A 14,759-nucleotide genomic window follows, 5' to 3' on the forward strand; every position below is an offset into this window, starting at 1 on the left:
CAACCAGAAGGGGCTGGAAGAGAATTGCCTCTTTTCATGGTGTGGACAAGAAGTGTCCATGGCGACTTCCTGTTGCCAGAGTTCTCTCCTCTGATTAAAACAGCTGGCGGGAGTGGTCACCAGAAAAATGAGGAAGGACGGCTGCAGCAAAAGAAAGTAATGAGTAGAAGAGATGAAAAGAATAAAGTGTACTTTATTCCACTCAAGTGGAATTTCTTTAAAAATACATTCAGGCAGCTGCCTTCCTGCAGCCCCAACCCAGGCCTCCAGTGCCCCAAACCCTACCCACAGCCTAGATCTTCAGAATTAGCAGCCGAGAGCAGGGAAGCTTCAGGAGTCGGGGTCCCAAACATACCACAAAGCCCCAGGTCAGAGCCCAAACAGTTCTTATGACAGGAGTCCGAGGGCCACGACACCCACACAGGCTTGCTCCCAGCCTGTGCCTTCATCCTGAGTCATTGCAAAGGCTGCAGCCAGCTCCCAGTCTCAGAGCAGGGTAAAGTCCTGCAGGGGACTCCTGTGCTCCTCCATGCTGGCCTCCCCTGCACAGCCAACCCTGCAGGCTGGGCTGCCCTGGGTGGGTCCGTAGGGGGGCAGAGCTGGGCGGAAAGGGTGGTGCTTGTGTTCTGTAAATTCCCTCTCACCCCCGTCCCCCTAAGTGCAGTGTCTCCTCTGTGCACAGAGGAGCAGATGTGAATTCTTGTGCGGACACCCCCGCCCCCACTTGTGCCCTCAGCAGGCTGTCTGTCCAACCCTTTCCTTCTACCATCTGCTCACACGGCTGCTTCAGAGCTGTGGCCCTTCAGGGATGACAGAGGATGCACACAGCACCTTGGGGCACCCTGAGAGGGCAGCTGATGCCAACTGGCTCAGCTGCAAGCTTCCCCCCACCCCGCGGAAGAGGAGTGATCCCAGGTAGACTAGGGAGAAGGGCCCCCATCTTCACCCACAGTCCTTCCCATCAGCACAACCCCCCACTGCCTTCAGGCTGCTGGGACCTGCCTACCACCCCCCCCCCCCCCCCCCCCGCCGCCCCCAGAGGCCCTCAGCTGTGCTCCGTTGTCCAGGGGAGAGAACAGCCTGAGTGGAAATTGAGACATGAAGATCTGGGCATGGGGTGCGGGCGGGGGGGCGGTTATAAAGTGACCAGTTCTTCCCCCAGAACTAGAAGCAAGGTTGTGTGAGGAATGCAACTACTTAGAAAAATGGCATCTGAGGAAGGCAACGGTCCCCTCCCTCACACTTTGTGAGGAGGGATGATGAGGAAGGGAAGATGGGAGTGAGATTAAGGAATGTGCTTGTAGCTTCAATGTGTATTAAATTAGTTGGTGGGAGTAAGAGCCTACACGTGAGGACCAGGCCTCTGCCAAGGGCCCAATGCCAGCCTTCGTGCTCGGGCCACGGCCCCGCCCAGAGCAGGGACAGTTCTCTGGGTGGAAGGGGCTAAGAACACAGGGTAGCAGCTGCTGCCTTTCCTGTGAGCATGGGCTACAGAGGAACCACCGCAAACTCCTCGGACCAGCATGGCCGTGTCCCCACAGACCAAGTCCCGTGTGCTCTCCTTGCCCTTCTGGTGACAGACACGCTGGCTGGCAGGGATGGAGCGGGCGGCAGCTCTCAGTGCAACACAAGGTCGTAGATGAGCCTGCCTTCCTTCGGGAGGTTGCCCTTCCTGCCCTCGGGCCTAGCTGTCCGCCTTCTTCATGTGGTGGAAGAGGTTACAGAAGAGCTCATACCAGAAGAACACGAAGCCGGTGGAGAGAGCAGCCTTCAGCAGGCTGGGGGACAGGCCCTTGAAGAAGCCCCTTGGGCCTTCCTCTCGAAGCACCTGCCGGGCACAATCCAGGAGGCCCTTGTAGCTGCGAACCTGGGGAGAGGAACAGGGAGGGTACTTGGTGGAGGGCAGAAGAAGAGCTCAACACGTGGGTGTTGGCTCTACTCTTTTGTCAGCCCGGCACCCGGCACATCACAGCTCCCAATAAACACTTGCTGGACAAAGAGATGACAAGGCAAAAAGGACAGAAAAGTAGACCTTTTCTTTCTCTTCCAAGTGGACTAATAATTCAGACTGAACAGATGTACCTAGAAATCAGCACTGGACAGAGCTCCTACTGACTGCGCCTCTTAAGGACCCTCTTCCCAAAGGCGCCTCCAACCCTTTATCCCATCCCACCTGGTTCCCTTTGGGTGGTTGATCTGAATCTAGCCCTTGTTAGCTTTAGCCTCCAGTCTGGCCTTCTCAGTTGACCACATATTGCTGCCAGACTCGCGTCCCCAAGACACAGCTCCCTCCAAATCTCCAGTAACTCCCCGTGGTGTTGGCAGTGGTATTATAAAGAACCAAGGGGTGCCTGGCTGGCTCAGTTGGTAAAGTATGCAACTCTTAATCTCAGGGTTGTGAGTTCAAGCCCCACGTTAAGTGAAGAAAGACGAAAGAAAGAAAGAAAGAAAGAAAGAAAGAAAGAAAGAAAGAAAGAAAGAAAGAAAAGAGAGAAAGAAAGAAAGAAAGAGAGAAAGAAAGAAAGAAAGAAAGAAAGAAAGAAAGAAAGAAAGAAAGAAAAAGAGAAGAGGAAAGGGGAAGGGGAAGGAAGGGAAGGGATCAAGTCCACACTCCGTGGCCTGTATTCAGAGTGTTGCTCCATTTGGCCTCAACTTCCCTCCCTGATCTGTCGTCATCCACCACCGGTCCTCCCACAAAACCAGCCACACAGTCTGTTAGAAGCAGGGCCTAGGTCCTCTGCCCTGGGCTCTCGCCAACTGTCCAAACTCAAACCGTCCTTTCAGGACAAGGAGGAAAAAGGAGGACAATGGAAAAAGGAGGTTATAAAAACCTTGTTTGTTAAAACATATTTGTTAAAATGTATACACGTATGTTTATGCAAAGAAACAAACCTAGAGCCAAAGATTCTGCATGATTGCTACCTGTGGGCAGGTGGTGTTGGGAGTTATGTGTGATTTTAATCTTTCCGTCTAGCAGACTTCTCTGAATTTCCTACAAAGATATATTACAACTAACTCCATTCTTTCCCTTCCCTCGAGTAAGAAATGCTCCCGCCCTTCCCTGACTCCCAATCCATCCCACCCCTCTCTTCTGGGTGAAGAATGAATCCATGTATGAGTCGATCAGATTTAATTCATTCCTCTCCAGGAACCACTACAGAATAAAGCAAACAACTCTATGTGCCGGTGGGAGTCTCCTTCTCCGTGTTCTTTAGTATTTTGGGGACCTTTCTCTGGCCCAAACTGAATCGAACACTTTTTAAGAGCAAACACCGAGCTCTCCTTCACCTGGATCGTCCCACAGTGCCCAACATGCACGGGGCTTTGTGTGTGGCTTTCCCGCATTTCTGGGGGTCCCCAGGGACAGGTCGGGGATGACAGAGCTGTGGGGGCTAATGCTGCCCAATGGGCAGGTGAGGGACAAGACTCAGAGCTCTCTGAGGGGGACGGCTCACCTGGCCAAAGGAGGCTCGGGCCTGCTCAAACCCTCCGACCTGCAGCCGTTTCTTGAAGAGGTCCAGGGGGTACGTGAGGGCCTTGCTGATGACTCCGGCTCCACTGCCACAGAGCAGGTTTTTGAGGTTCTCTGAATCAAAGTGGGATTGAGGGGGATAAAGGAGAGAAGTGTTATCGGGGGCAGACAAGTTCAAGGTCAAGAGCCTAGCCCTCCACCGTGAAACAAAGACCCACCAGCACCCTGAGTCTCTGAGGAGAACCACACACAGCCATGTTGGGGAAGAGTGACAATGAGAATGGAACAGAAGTGAGGGCTTGCCGTCTGCCGTGTGACTCGGTTCAAGGCTCGGGAGGGACCAGGACGCCCACCGCTCTTCCCATCCTCCTCAAACAAGAACCAAACAAAAGACACAACCAAAACCAGGCTGCGTGTAAGTGGGACCTCAGACAAAAATGAAAACCATGACCAAAGTCAGAAATAAACTTTGACGGTGCCACCGATGGGGTGGCAAGATCCGAAAGCGAGGGGGGGTCTACAAGCAGCGGGACTGGTTTGGTTGGCTGGGTGTATTACAGAGCAAGGTCTGGAGAGCGGGATGTCTTAGCTTCTGACAGGAAGCCCTTCTTTCCCAGGTGGTTCAGAAGGAGATGTTCTGGCTTGGGGGAGGGGGTGCAGCGGAGACCCAGCTTCCCTTCGTGTGAGGGCTGTCTCACCGTTTTTCCTTCCCTCGGCAGGCATGACCCACTCATGAACGTGCTTCAGGGCGTTATAAAAGGAGAACTGGAAGCCGGCGTAGGGGAAGATGGCGATCAAGGTGGGGTTCAAGCCTTTGTAGAAGACCAAGGGGCCTTCGGTCCTGTACATGGTCACCACGGCGTCTCGAAGGGTTTTATACACCTGGACAGACATGTGCAGCTCGAGTGAGCGTGGGTGCCGGTTTAGCCCTAGAACACCGCCCATCACATGCATCTCCCCTCATCGAAAATCCCAGCTGCCAGGAGCATTACTTGTCCTGCCAAGAGGACAGAGAAAATATTGGACAAAAACTTCAACGGTGGGGTTTTCCAGCAACAACCTTTCTAGCTCTTTACAAAACTCGTCTGTCTGCACAAGTGCACACAAGAATGTGCCCAAAGACAGCTGCCACAGTGTCCCGCACAAGAGCAAAGACGCAATGTCCACCCCTGGGCACAGGACGTCAAAAGAACACAGAGCAGCTGTTAAAACGCCATCTATGCGGCTGATAAGGGATCATCCCCCAAACAGACAGCTAAATGAGCACAGCGGGATGCAGAACAGGTATGGTGCTTGTGGAGGAAAAAAACTATGCAGAGATTATCCTGCACAAAGATCCACAGGAAGCAAGGAAGGGCGAGCATTACCTCCATGCGGGGAAAGGTGGGGGCAGGGGAAGAGGGAGATTCACCATTTTAGATTCTCTGGGTATTTGCCAGGTGCATATATTTAACCTTTCGTGAACTGTCAGCAGGCCATCTCCACGTAGGAAGACAACAGGACACGGATTTTCCTTCTACTCAACATATACTCTCTGCAGTGGACCAGAGGGGGTTGTGGGCGCAGCGAGGCACGGCCCAGACAGGGCAGCTGAGGGAGTTACTCTGCACGGAGAAGGGAGGACCCTGGCCGCCTCCTCACCACTTGGCTCCCAGACGCTGGCAGCCACACTGAAGGATTTCGCCCCGGGGGATGTCCACGAAAGGGCCAGGACTCAGAGGAAGGCCATGAGGCAACAAGCCTGCCATGCACCCACAGTCTCACTCTGCTTCCCTGTGCCCCCTTTAACACCAGGCTGGCAGCCAAGGGACACACACATCTGAGGAAAGCCTTCATAAACAACGGAGACCAGGGGCACCTGGCTGGCTCAGTCAGTAGAGTGTGCAACTCTTGATTTCAGGGTCATGAGTTGGAGACCCACGTTGGGCATAAAGATGACTTAAAAAAAACAAAAAAAAACAAAAATAAAAAACCCAGAAAACATAATGATCGATGGGAGGCACAGAAATCATCTGGAAGGAAGAAACAGTATAGACAAAAGAAGAAAACTAAGGGAAATGGAAACCAACCACAGAATTGGAAGTGATATTCTCAGGCCACAGAGAAGGGATCACCTCCGTGATATTTTTAAAAGAGGTAAGGGGAACACCTGGGTGGCTCAGTCGGTTAAGCGTCCGACTTTGGCTTAGGTCATGATCTTGCAGTTTGTGAGTTTGAGCCCCTCGTCGGACTGTCTGGTGTCAGTGCGGAGCCCACTTTGGATCCTCTGTCCCCCCTCCCCCCCCCGCCCCTCCCCAGCTTTCGTGCTCTCTCTCTTTCAAAAATAAATAAGCATTAAAAAAAAAAAAAAAGGTAAGCTTCAGAGAACAAGACAAGCTCTTGAGAGAAAAATCTTTGTGAGTTTGAATTGGGCAAAGATTTCTTAGATAAAATACCCAAAGCAAAATCCATAAAAGAACAAATTGATAAACTGGACCTTACCAAATTAAAAGCATCTTCAAAAGAGACTATAAGAGACAGGGGCACCTGGGTGGCTCAGTTGGTTGAGCATCTGACTGCGGGTCAGGTCATGGTCTCATGGTCTGTGGGTTCGAGTCCTGCGTCGGGCTTGCTGCAAAGCCCACTTCAGATCCTCTGTCCAGTGTGTCCAGGAAAAAGGTCTGGACTAAAGGGTCCAGGAAGTACCCAACACAACAAATGACAGAGGGACCAGTGCACGTCACTGGTAAACTTCTAGAATGTCAGGAATCAGGAAGGGATCCTGAAAGCTCCCAAGGCAGGAAGGGTGATAGTTTCATATAAAGGGTCATTAATCAGAGTGATTCTGGACTTCTCCCCAGCAACACTGAGAGCTACCTAGAATTCTATACCCAAATCATGAGTCAAGTGTAAGTAAGGGTCAAATTAAGGCATTTTCTATCAAGGCTTCTCTAAAGAAGCCATATCTCATGTTGTGCTCCACCAAAATGAGGGATTAATCAAGAGAAGACACAGGACCCAGCAAGAGAATTTCTAACAGAACAGCTGGCAACAGTCCTGGGACAAAGAGTCCACACTGAAGCCAGAGGGTGAAGGCTGCCAGAGTGGAGGGCTCCAGAAGAGGCTCTGTAATAAAGTGGGACAGATGACCACAGGCTGACCCTATCAAGAGGATAACTTCGTGATGAGCATGCAGAAAGCTAAACAAATAAAATACAAGGCAATCACTAACTTCAGGCAAGACAAAAATATAAAAGAAAATGTAATCATAATGTATTTCAAGGCTCAGCAATAACATTTACATAATCATATCTGCAAGACACTGATATTGATCTAGCCAAAATCTAGAAATCAGGTATACTGTAATCAGACAAAGGAGGAAACACAAGCACACGAGGGTGATGGTAAAGAGGTAAACTCTCATCTTCCACAGTAGCCATCAAGAGTTACTGTCTATAATTTAAAAATTAGAAAGAAAAAGAGACAGGGCGCCTGGGTGGCTCAGTCAGTTGAGTGACCGACTTTGGCTCAGGTCACGATCTTGCAGTTTGTGAGTTCGAGCCCCGCGTCGGGCTCTGTGCTGATGGCTTAGAGCCTGAAGCCTGCCTCAGATTCTATGTCTCCCTCTCTCTGCCCCTTCCCCGCTCATGCTCTGTCTCTCCGTCTCTCAAAAATGAATAAACGTTAAAAAAATTTTTTTAAATAAAATAAAAAAAGAAAGAAAAAGAGACAGAGATGTAGAAGGTTAAGCATGCTATGAAGAATTAGGAAGTAAATAATGGAAGAAGAGGCACGAGTATTAAACTGGTTGCCTCTTGGGGACTGGAATCAGGGTGGCTGGTGTTTTCTTTATAATTCATGCAGAACCACCAGACTTTTTAACCTATATTGCTGATTAAGAAACATTTTAGGGGTGCCTGGGTGGCTCAGTCGGTTAAGCATCTGACTTCAGCTCAGGTCATGATCTCGTGGTCTGTGATTCAAGCCCCACCTCAGGCTCTGTGGTGACAGCTCAGAGCCTGGAGCCTATTTCAGACTCTACGTCTCCCTTTCTCTGCCCCTCCCCTGCTCGTGCCCTGTCTCTCTCTCTCTCCTTCAAAAATAAGATAAAAACATTAAAAAAAAGATGTCACCAAAAAAACCAGAAACATTTTAAAGTTGAGGATTTACACCATGGCCACTACTGATCTGCAGCTTTTTTAAAAAAATTTTTTTAGTGTTTTATTTATTTTTGAGAGAGAGAGAGAGAGAGACAGAGCATGAGCAGGGCAGGGGCAGAGAGAGAGGGGGACACAGAATCTGAAACAGGCTCCAGGCTCTGAGCTGTCAGCACAGAGCCCGACATAGGGCTCGAACCCACGGACCGCGAGATCATGACCTGAGCCAAAGTTGGACCCTCAACTGACCTAGCCACCCAGGCGCCCCTGATCTGCAGCTCTTAAATAGATCTTTTCCATTCACTTTTGCACACAGATGATTTCCTGATCATTCCAGAATCTAGAATCCGCATCTCAATCGCCTTAGCTAGAGGTAATGAGCTATTCTCTTTTCTCTTATATTTTTTCCTTCTCACAGACTTCTTTGGTTAATTTATTACTGAAGTATAATTGACATACAATGTTATATTAGTTTCAAGGCGCACCTTCTCATAGATTTTTTTTTTCCCCTAAAGGCTGGGCAGTCACGGAAGAGGACTCTAGCATCCCAGAGCAGGGAAGGTGATGGAGTGTCATCCCTCGTTTTTCCTCATCCCCGCAGCCACCATGTTGCTGAGGTCTGTCTGTCTTTTCCATCTACAAACACCTTTCGTCCCCATCTCTCTGCTCAGTGCCTAGGGCCCCTCATCTCATTTCCCCATTAGGAGAAACCTCTATTTCCCACTGAAGTGCCATCCAGAGGGATCTAGTTCTCATGCTCCATTCATGAGCTCGCAGGTTGTTCCCAGGGCACTTTGCCCTTCTGAACCACAAAAGTCATCAGGATGTCTCTTGAACAAAAGGGCTTCACCAACCCAGGATCTCCAGCCCAGGCAACACCAAGAACCAGCAGAACTGAAACCACAGTTATTCTTAAGCAGAGCATCATTCCCCACCCTAAAGCAGAAGGGAGATGGAAAAATTCTTCCGTCGAGAAGAATCGGGTTGAGCATGGGCACACGCGCACATACACGTGCACGCACACGTACTGCTGTTCTTATGTAAGTCCAGGAAACGGAGATTACGGTGGGGGGCTCTATTTCAGGATTTAATCCCTCCCTTTCACTCAGTAAGTTCTTCCTGGAATCTGACTCAAACTTTCGGCGTAAACCAAAAACAACTCTCACAATAACCCAGCAATACGATCTCAAGTCTCACTCTCCCGGACGCCCTCACCGTCCAGCCTGCTGTTCAGGATTTGTTCTGTCTCCCACGTGAGGCTGTGAGCACCCTGCACGGGGCTCAGCACAGTTACGGGTGTCACAGATGGACCAGCTGAGGGGACGCAAACCCCGGGTGCTCCCACTTTGTTTCCTCTAAGGAAAAGAGCCCCACCTCCTGGACCACCTTCGGCGACTCATTCCTGCCTCCTCTGGCCCGGCCACTCACCTTGGGCTCACCCTGAGCTGCAAAGCGGGTGCGCAGGACGTCCACAGGGTGCACGGCGAGGGTGGCCGTGCTGGCAGACAGGCCTCCGCACACAAAGTGCACAGAGAAGTCGCGGGCATCGTACTTGCTGGCTCTGTGCACCAGCTCGGTCAGCAGTTCAAACGACAGAAACTGCAAGAGCACGTGACAAAGTTACTGACAACCCCCCCACCCAAAACGCCACCATGATCCACGCGCGGCCCGGTTCTACAGGCGAGGAAATATTCTTAGGCAGCGACGGGACACGATAAATATCTGATTTTGTTCAGAGCACAAATGCCATTTTCTATTCACATTTTCTACTGTGAGGAGAGCCAAATATCCAAAGGGTTAAGAAAATATATGAGAAAAAATTTTACATCAGAAAGCTCTACTCCTCAACTGAGTTTCCTCAGAACCAGGCAAGCAAGGCCCTTATTTGATTCTCGGTGGGCAACCCTGGGGCTCACCTGGCGGGGGCACCGTTTGACAGACGTTCTGCCCTGGAGCAGAAATTCTCTTGGGAGAATTCCACATGTTCCACATTCTATGGCGTAAACCCGCTTTGCTCAGATCTTCCCCAGCCAACTCAGATGGGCCAGGGTCCCGAGAGCACGCTGCTGTATTTACTCATCACGCTGCGGTACCTGAGTGCCAGCCGCTGAGGCTGAAAGGCACGGGCGCGTCAACTCATGAGCTCCCGACCCGAGCCATCGCTGTGATGTCATAGGAAAAGCAGGCAGGGACTGCTCGGGCCCCAGCTGCCCAGGTGGGCATCCCGGCTCGGCTGCCTTTCCAGCTAGTGACTTTGGTTGGGGTCATTCCCTAAGCTCTCTCTGCCTGGTCTTCCGTCTATAACACAGGAGTGACCACAGAACACCCCTCAAAGCGCTTAAAGCAGAGCCTGGCTCACCATTAGCACCACACGCAGGCAGCCTACTGCCACCACTCCGACCGTACGGCTGCAAGCCATCCGCCACGAAATCAACCGGCACCAGCCGCACGAATGTGTGAACAAAAGTCAAGGAGCCTGAATTCTCATCCTGGCCCCACCACTTCCAGGCTGTGTGGCCTCTGGAGGCTCGCTGACCCTCTCTGTGATCCACGTAACGTCTATTCTACCTCCCTCACAATGCTGCTGGGAAGTCTAAAGGAAGCACAGATGTGAAAATGCTATTTTGAAAAAATGCAAAGATTTGTATCGCCCTTTGCCAAGCATGGCGTCAAGACAGTCTCCTAGGGGCAACATCTAATATTCAGTCGGTGCAAAGTGCCCGCGGTGGGGAGGAGGTGCGCAAGGGAATACCCGTGGTATAACTCAGTCTGACTGTCTTCAATTTCAGACTTCAAACTTCAGGTAGTTTCGCAGTTAAGACAAGTAAGAAGTGTGGTGACCGCTCCTGCTGCCCTACCCAGACAGGGTCCCTGCAGGCCCCACCCTCCCTGTGTTCCTCTATTGAACAACTCCAACCCAGGGGCCTGGCCCGTTCCCCTGCCACCTACTTGGACAGCTCCATAGCCTATAGAGAGAAGCTGGGCTGGGATGTGTCCTTTCCAGAATGCTGTCGGGCCTTCCTCCAGCAAAATCTGTCTCGCAGCCTGGAGGATCCCGTGGTATTTTGCACCGGGATCACTGCGAGACAGGCGCTCAATCTGAAGCTAGGGATCAAAATTGAAAAAGTCAGGACAACAGGAGCAGGTGTGGGGTGAGAAGGAGAACTTTCAGAAAAGGTTAACAAAGGCAGCTAAGTGCTTCTCTTTGACAAAACTCCAAGAAGAGAGAACTTGCCCTCTAGCCCATTATGTGGAATGAGGGGAAAAAGGTACCTGGAAACGGATCTTGATGACATCCAAGGGGCTGATCATCACCCGCGTGACAAGTCCAGACACAGACCCAGCCACCGCCACCTCGGAACTGGAGATATTCCTGCCATCAGCTTGGGGGTCATAGCCAACCATCCCTGCCCCTGGCCCATACAACGCCCATCAGTTTCAGGCTGCAAGCAAGAGACGTGGAGTAAACACCAGAGCAAGTCTTAGGGTCTCTGCTCATATGCCACCTCCTCAGAGCAGTCCCCCCGGACCATTCCATCTAAAACAGCACCTACATGCCCTCTTGTCCCCTCGCCCTGCTTTAGTTTTCTTTATGGCATTAGCACACTGGATGTTTATTCTGCACGCTTCTTGTCACCCTCCCCCTCTGGAATGTGAGCCCGTGAAAATGTGGCCTGGCTCCCATTTGCCCATCCCTGTATTTCCAGCGCCTGGAACAGAGCCCAGCATGGTGAGTGGTCATATTTGTTAACTGAATGAACAAACAGGCTTGGGCGGAAATCATTCACTTCCAGAGATCAGCTTGCTTTCCAAGACACCTGGCTTTATGGCCAACTCCCATCTAAGGTAAAGTCCCAGGCTGAGCCAGCATGACAGCAGATGAGCATGGAGGGAGACGTCAGACACGCAGGCTCCAGGAGCGGCCCATGGGACTCTCCAACAAGCCAACGTGATCCCAAGGAAGAGCCCAGAGACTCCTTAGCTTTCTCCATTGCCTCCCCAGCTGCAGCAATGGTGGGGGGCGGGGGGGCCTGCTAGGCTTTGAAATGATACTTCCCGGCCCACCCGATCCCTACCGACCTCCTCGACCTCACCCTGGACCTCTCTTCAGCCACTTCAATCAGGGTAGGCTCCGCTCCGGACAAGTTTCTGGAAAACACTGCTTGAATTCCTACTGCCAGCCTTGCTTCTGCATCTACTGTCCCCCATGTCTGAAACACAGTGGCTCTTCCCCACCTCATATGCCCCCACTCACTCTTCCCCCATAGCTCCTCCCCCTGCATCAGGGCTCAGCTAAAGAGCATCCCCGCCACGGACCGGACTCACGTCCTCTCTAGCATTCACAGCACTTGCTCTGGTTGAGAACCACTGTTCTCAAGAAACACTAGCAATGGTGTATAAAATGGCATGCATTACATCACTCTTTGTAAAACTGGATATAACACAAAGGGATGCATAAATACACTAAGTCACATCCAAGCAATGGACTCGTACGTCGCCATTAAGAATGAGCCAGAGTGATACGCACACTTGAAAAGATGTCCATAATACACTGAAACGTGAGGCAAAAAAAAAAAAAGCAGGTTTCAGAACAGCATGTCTAGCAAAACCCCATTTTTGCAAAAGTAAACCAGCAAGACCTAGGACACTGTGTATGGTAGTAGAGAGTACCGGGTAAAGTCTGGAACAGCGCACCCGCCAACAGGCTGGTTAAGATTACCTTTACGGGAAGGGTTGGGAAAGGAAGACAGAAAATACATCTCTCCCTTTCTCTTTCTTTTTTTTAATGTTTCTCTTACTTCTGGGAGAGAGAGAGAGAGAGAGAGAGAGAGAGAGAGAGAGAGAGAGGAGAGAGAGTGTGTGCGTGCACGTGCGTGAGCAGGGGAGGGACAGAGAGAGAGGGAGACAGAGGTTCTGCAGTGGGCTCCGGACAGCAGACAGCCCAATGTGGGGCTCGAACTCACAAAACATGAGACCATGACCTGAGCCATAGTCAGACGCTTAACCGACTGAGCCACCCAGGCACTCCTCTCCCTTTTTGTTTACACAATTCTATATCATACGAATTTGTTACAAAACTAAATATAAATGATTTTAGAAGGGACCGCAGAACCAACCTAGTTTTTGAATACCAACAGTTACAATAAAGTCAGTGCCCACAGAGAGACAAGGTCCACCCCACCACTGATTCTTTTTCTCCTCTGGAACTCTGAGAGCCCCAAACTCACGCTTCTGAAAGTAGGAAAGTAGTGCTCCAATCCATCCTTAAAATTAACAAGGCATTTCCATGGGGCTCTCTCAGCAAAGTATTCTAAAATATTTTATTACAAGTCTAATGGTATGGGAGCACCTGGGTGACTCCAGTCGGTAGAGCATCCAACTCTTAATCTCAGGGTCATGAATTCAATCCTCGCACTGGGCGCGGAGCCTACTTAAAAAGAAAAAAGTCTCAGGGCACCTGGGTGGCTCAGTCGTTTAAGCATCTGACTCTTGATTTCGGCTCAGGTCATGATCTCACAGTTCATGGGATCAAGCCCTGCATCAGAGTCTGCCCTGACAGTGTGGAACCTGTTTGGGATTCTCTATCTCCCTCTCTCCCTGTCCCTCCCCTCTCCCCCGCCCCTCTCAAAATAAATAAACATATATTAAAACAAAAACAAAAACAAAAAAAGCCTCATGATGTGAAACTGCCACCCCTCCAGGAATGTGTCCATTTCTCGGCACTTTCTTCCCCCCACTCTCAAAGGAGGAGGGAGATCTGGTCTTGCCCACCAACTTCTGAGACATTAATTCAAGCTGCTTCTCTCCAGGCACCTGTGAGAAACAGATGATTGACAGGCAAAACCTCGACTGCTGACGTCTCACTGAGCAGGGTGAGCTCTCTGCCATCAGGAAGGGAATGAGGTATTTCTACAAATAAGCTGCTGTGCATAGCTGGACATAACATTAAATCTCATATCAATAAACTTGAGTTTAAGTTCTGCCTCCCTAGTACCCCCAGAGGCTTATTTAACCTGGGTTCCCATCCCTCTCCTGGAAAATGAGAATGATGTCCGCCCTGCCCAGCCCAGACTGGTGGGAGGATCATGCATGATAACATATGTGGTAAAGTTTTGTAAAAAAAGGTAAAAGTTTTATACACGTGAAAGGGCTGGTTAAATACAGTTCAGTAGTGACCTTACGTTTCCCGCTTGCTGGATTTCCTTCTTGTACCAGTAAGCCTTGATATTTATCTAGAGACAAAATAAAAATGAAATAGAGCTATACGCATGATATGTAGACTAGAGCACCCAGAGGATGGGGGGCCGCTGGAGTGAGCGGCAGGGTGGATGGGGTGCGTGAGAGTTTGCCTTGGCCAGGCCATCCCCCTTCTCTTACTGCGGAAGCCCCTGAGATCGGATATGAATGGTGAGCTCGGGTGCCCGTGTGCCCAAGTGTTCAACGGGGAGGGGTGGGGGGTGGGGGGTGGGGGGGGGGATGTCCCCGCAGGTGTCCCCGCGTGTGGACGCAGGTGTCCAGGAGTGGCTCGGAGCGTCTTCTCCCCGAGTCCGAGAAGATGCCAGCCAAACAGACACCCACGTGTATGGGTGTCCCGCGTGTGTGCGGTTTTGCCTCCTGCGCCGCTGAAGATGCTTCTTAGGTCAGGCGTGACACGAGTGCGTACAGACCCTGCTCCCTCGTGAGTGCTGGCGCGCGTGTGCGACCCCCGGGTCCCCAAACGCACGGTGAGGAAGTAAGAGGTAGAGGCCACTCACCCGGCACGAAGGGCGCGGCCCGGCTCCGCGCGCTTCTCTTCCTATCTACTCCAGCAGTCTCACAGCAACCCTAACTGAACTCGGCAGTAACTGACGGGCTCCGGGGCCAATCACTGCTCAGCTTCCGACATACGCCGGACCAATAGTTGTACAGTCTTAGAACCGCAACACCTCTCGCAAGGTGTAGCTGGGTAATGTAGTCCGCCGCTACGAAGGCGGGTCCCCGTGCAAGAAGTAGAGCTTTCTGGGAGATGTAGTCTCGCCGCGCGCGTGGCGCGTCCCCAAGTCAGGCTGCGCCCTTGGAGGTCTCGGCGCCAAGTGGTGTGTGGCTTTCGTCGTCCAACCGGCAGGTGGAAGCTTGGGGTGCGCTGAACTTGACCCGTTTTTCTCAAAACC

At 51.2% G+C, this 14,759-nt stretch overlaps 1 protein-coding gene across 6 annotated transcripts; it reads right to left on the minus strand.

Annotated features, from left to right (window-relative positions):
* Positions 1 to 1,298: 1,298 nt before the first annotated feature.
* On the minus strand, positions 1,299 to 14,438 carry SLC25A19 (solute carrier family 25 member 19). 6 transcript variants are annotated; one of them, XM_042915982.1, is made up of 8 exons: positions 14,364 to 14,413; positions 13,786 to 13,841; positions 10,882 to 11,051; positions 10,558 to 10,713; positions 9,037 to 9,207; positions 4,171 to 4,354; positions 3,456 to 3,586; positions 1,299 to 1,867 (listed from the first exon to the last, which is right to left on the minus strand). In XM_042915982.1, exons 3-8 carry the CDS (start codon positions 11,011 to 11,013, stop codon positions 1,685 to 1,687), a joined length of 957 nt encoding a protein of 318 aa, XP_042771916.1. In that variant the 5' UTR covers positions 11,014 to 11,051; positions 13,786 to 13,841; positions 14,364 to 14,413; the 3' UTR covers positions 1,299 to 1,684. The 6 variants fall into 6 exon arrangements, with proteins under 6 accessions (XP_042771916.1, XP_042771920.1, XP_042771919.1 ...); XM_042915986.1 differs by having other exon boundaries at positions 13,791 to 13,841; positions 14,364 to 14,406; XM_042915985.1 differs by having other exon boundaries at positions 13,749 to 13,841; positions 14,364 to 14,400.
* Between the last annotated feature and the right edge of the window lie 321 nt (positions 14,439 to 14,759).

The sequence above is a fragment of the Panthera leo genome, chromosome E1 (genome assembly GCF_018350215.1).
Source record: "Panthera leo isolate Ple1 chromosome E1, P.leo_Ple1_pat1.1, whole genome shotgun sequence".
Classification (NCBI taxonomy): Eukaryota; Metazoa; Chordata; class Mammalia; order Carnivora; family Felidae; genus Panthera; species Panthera leo.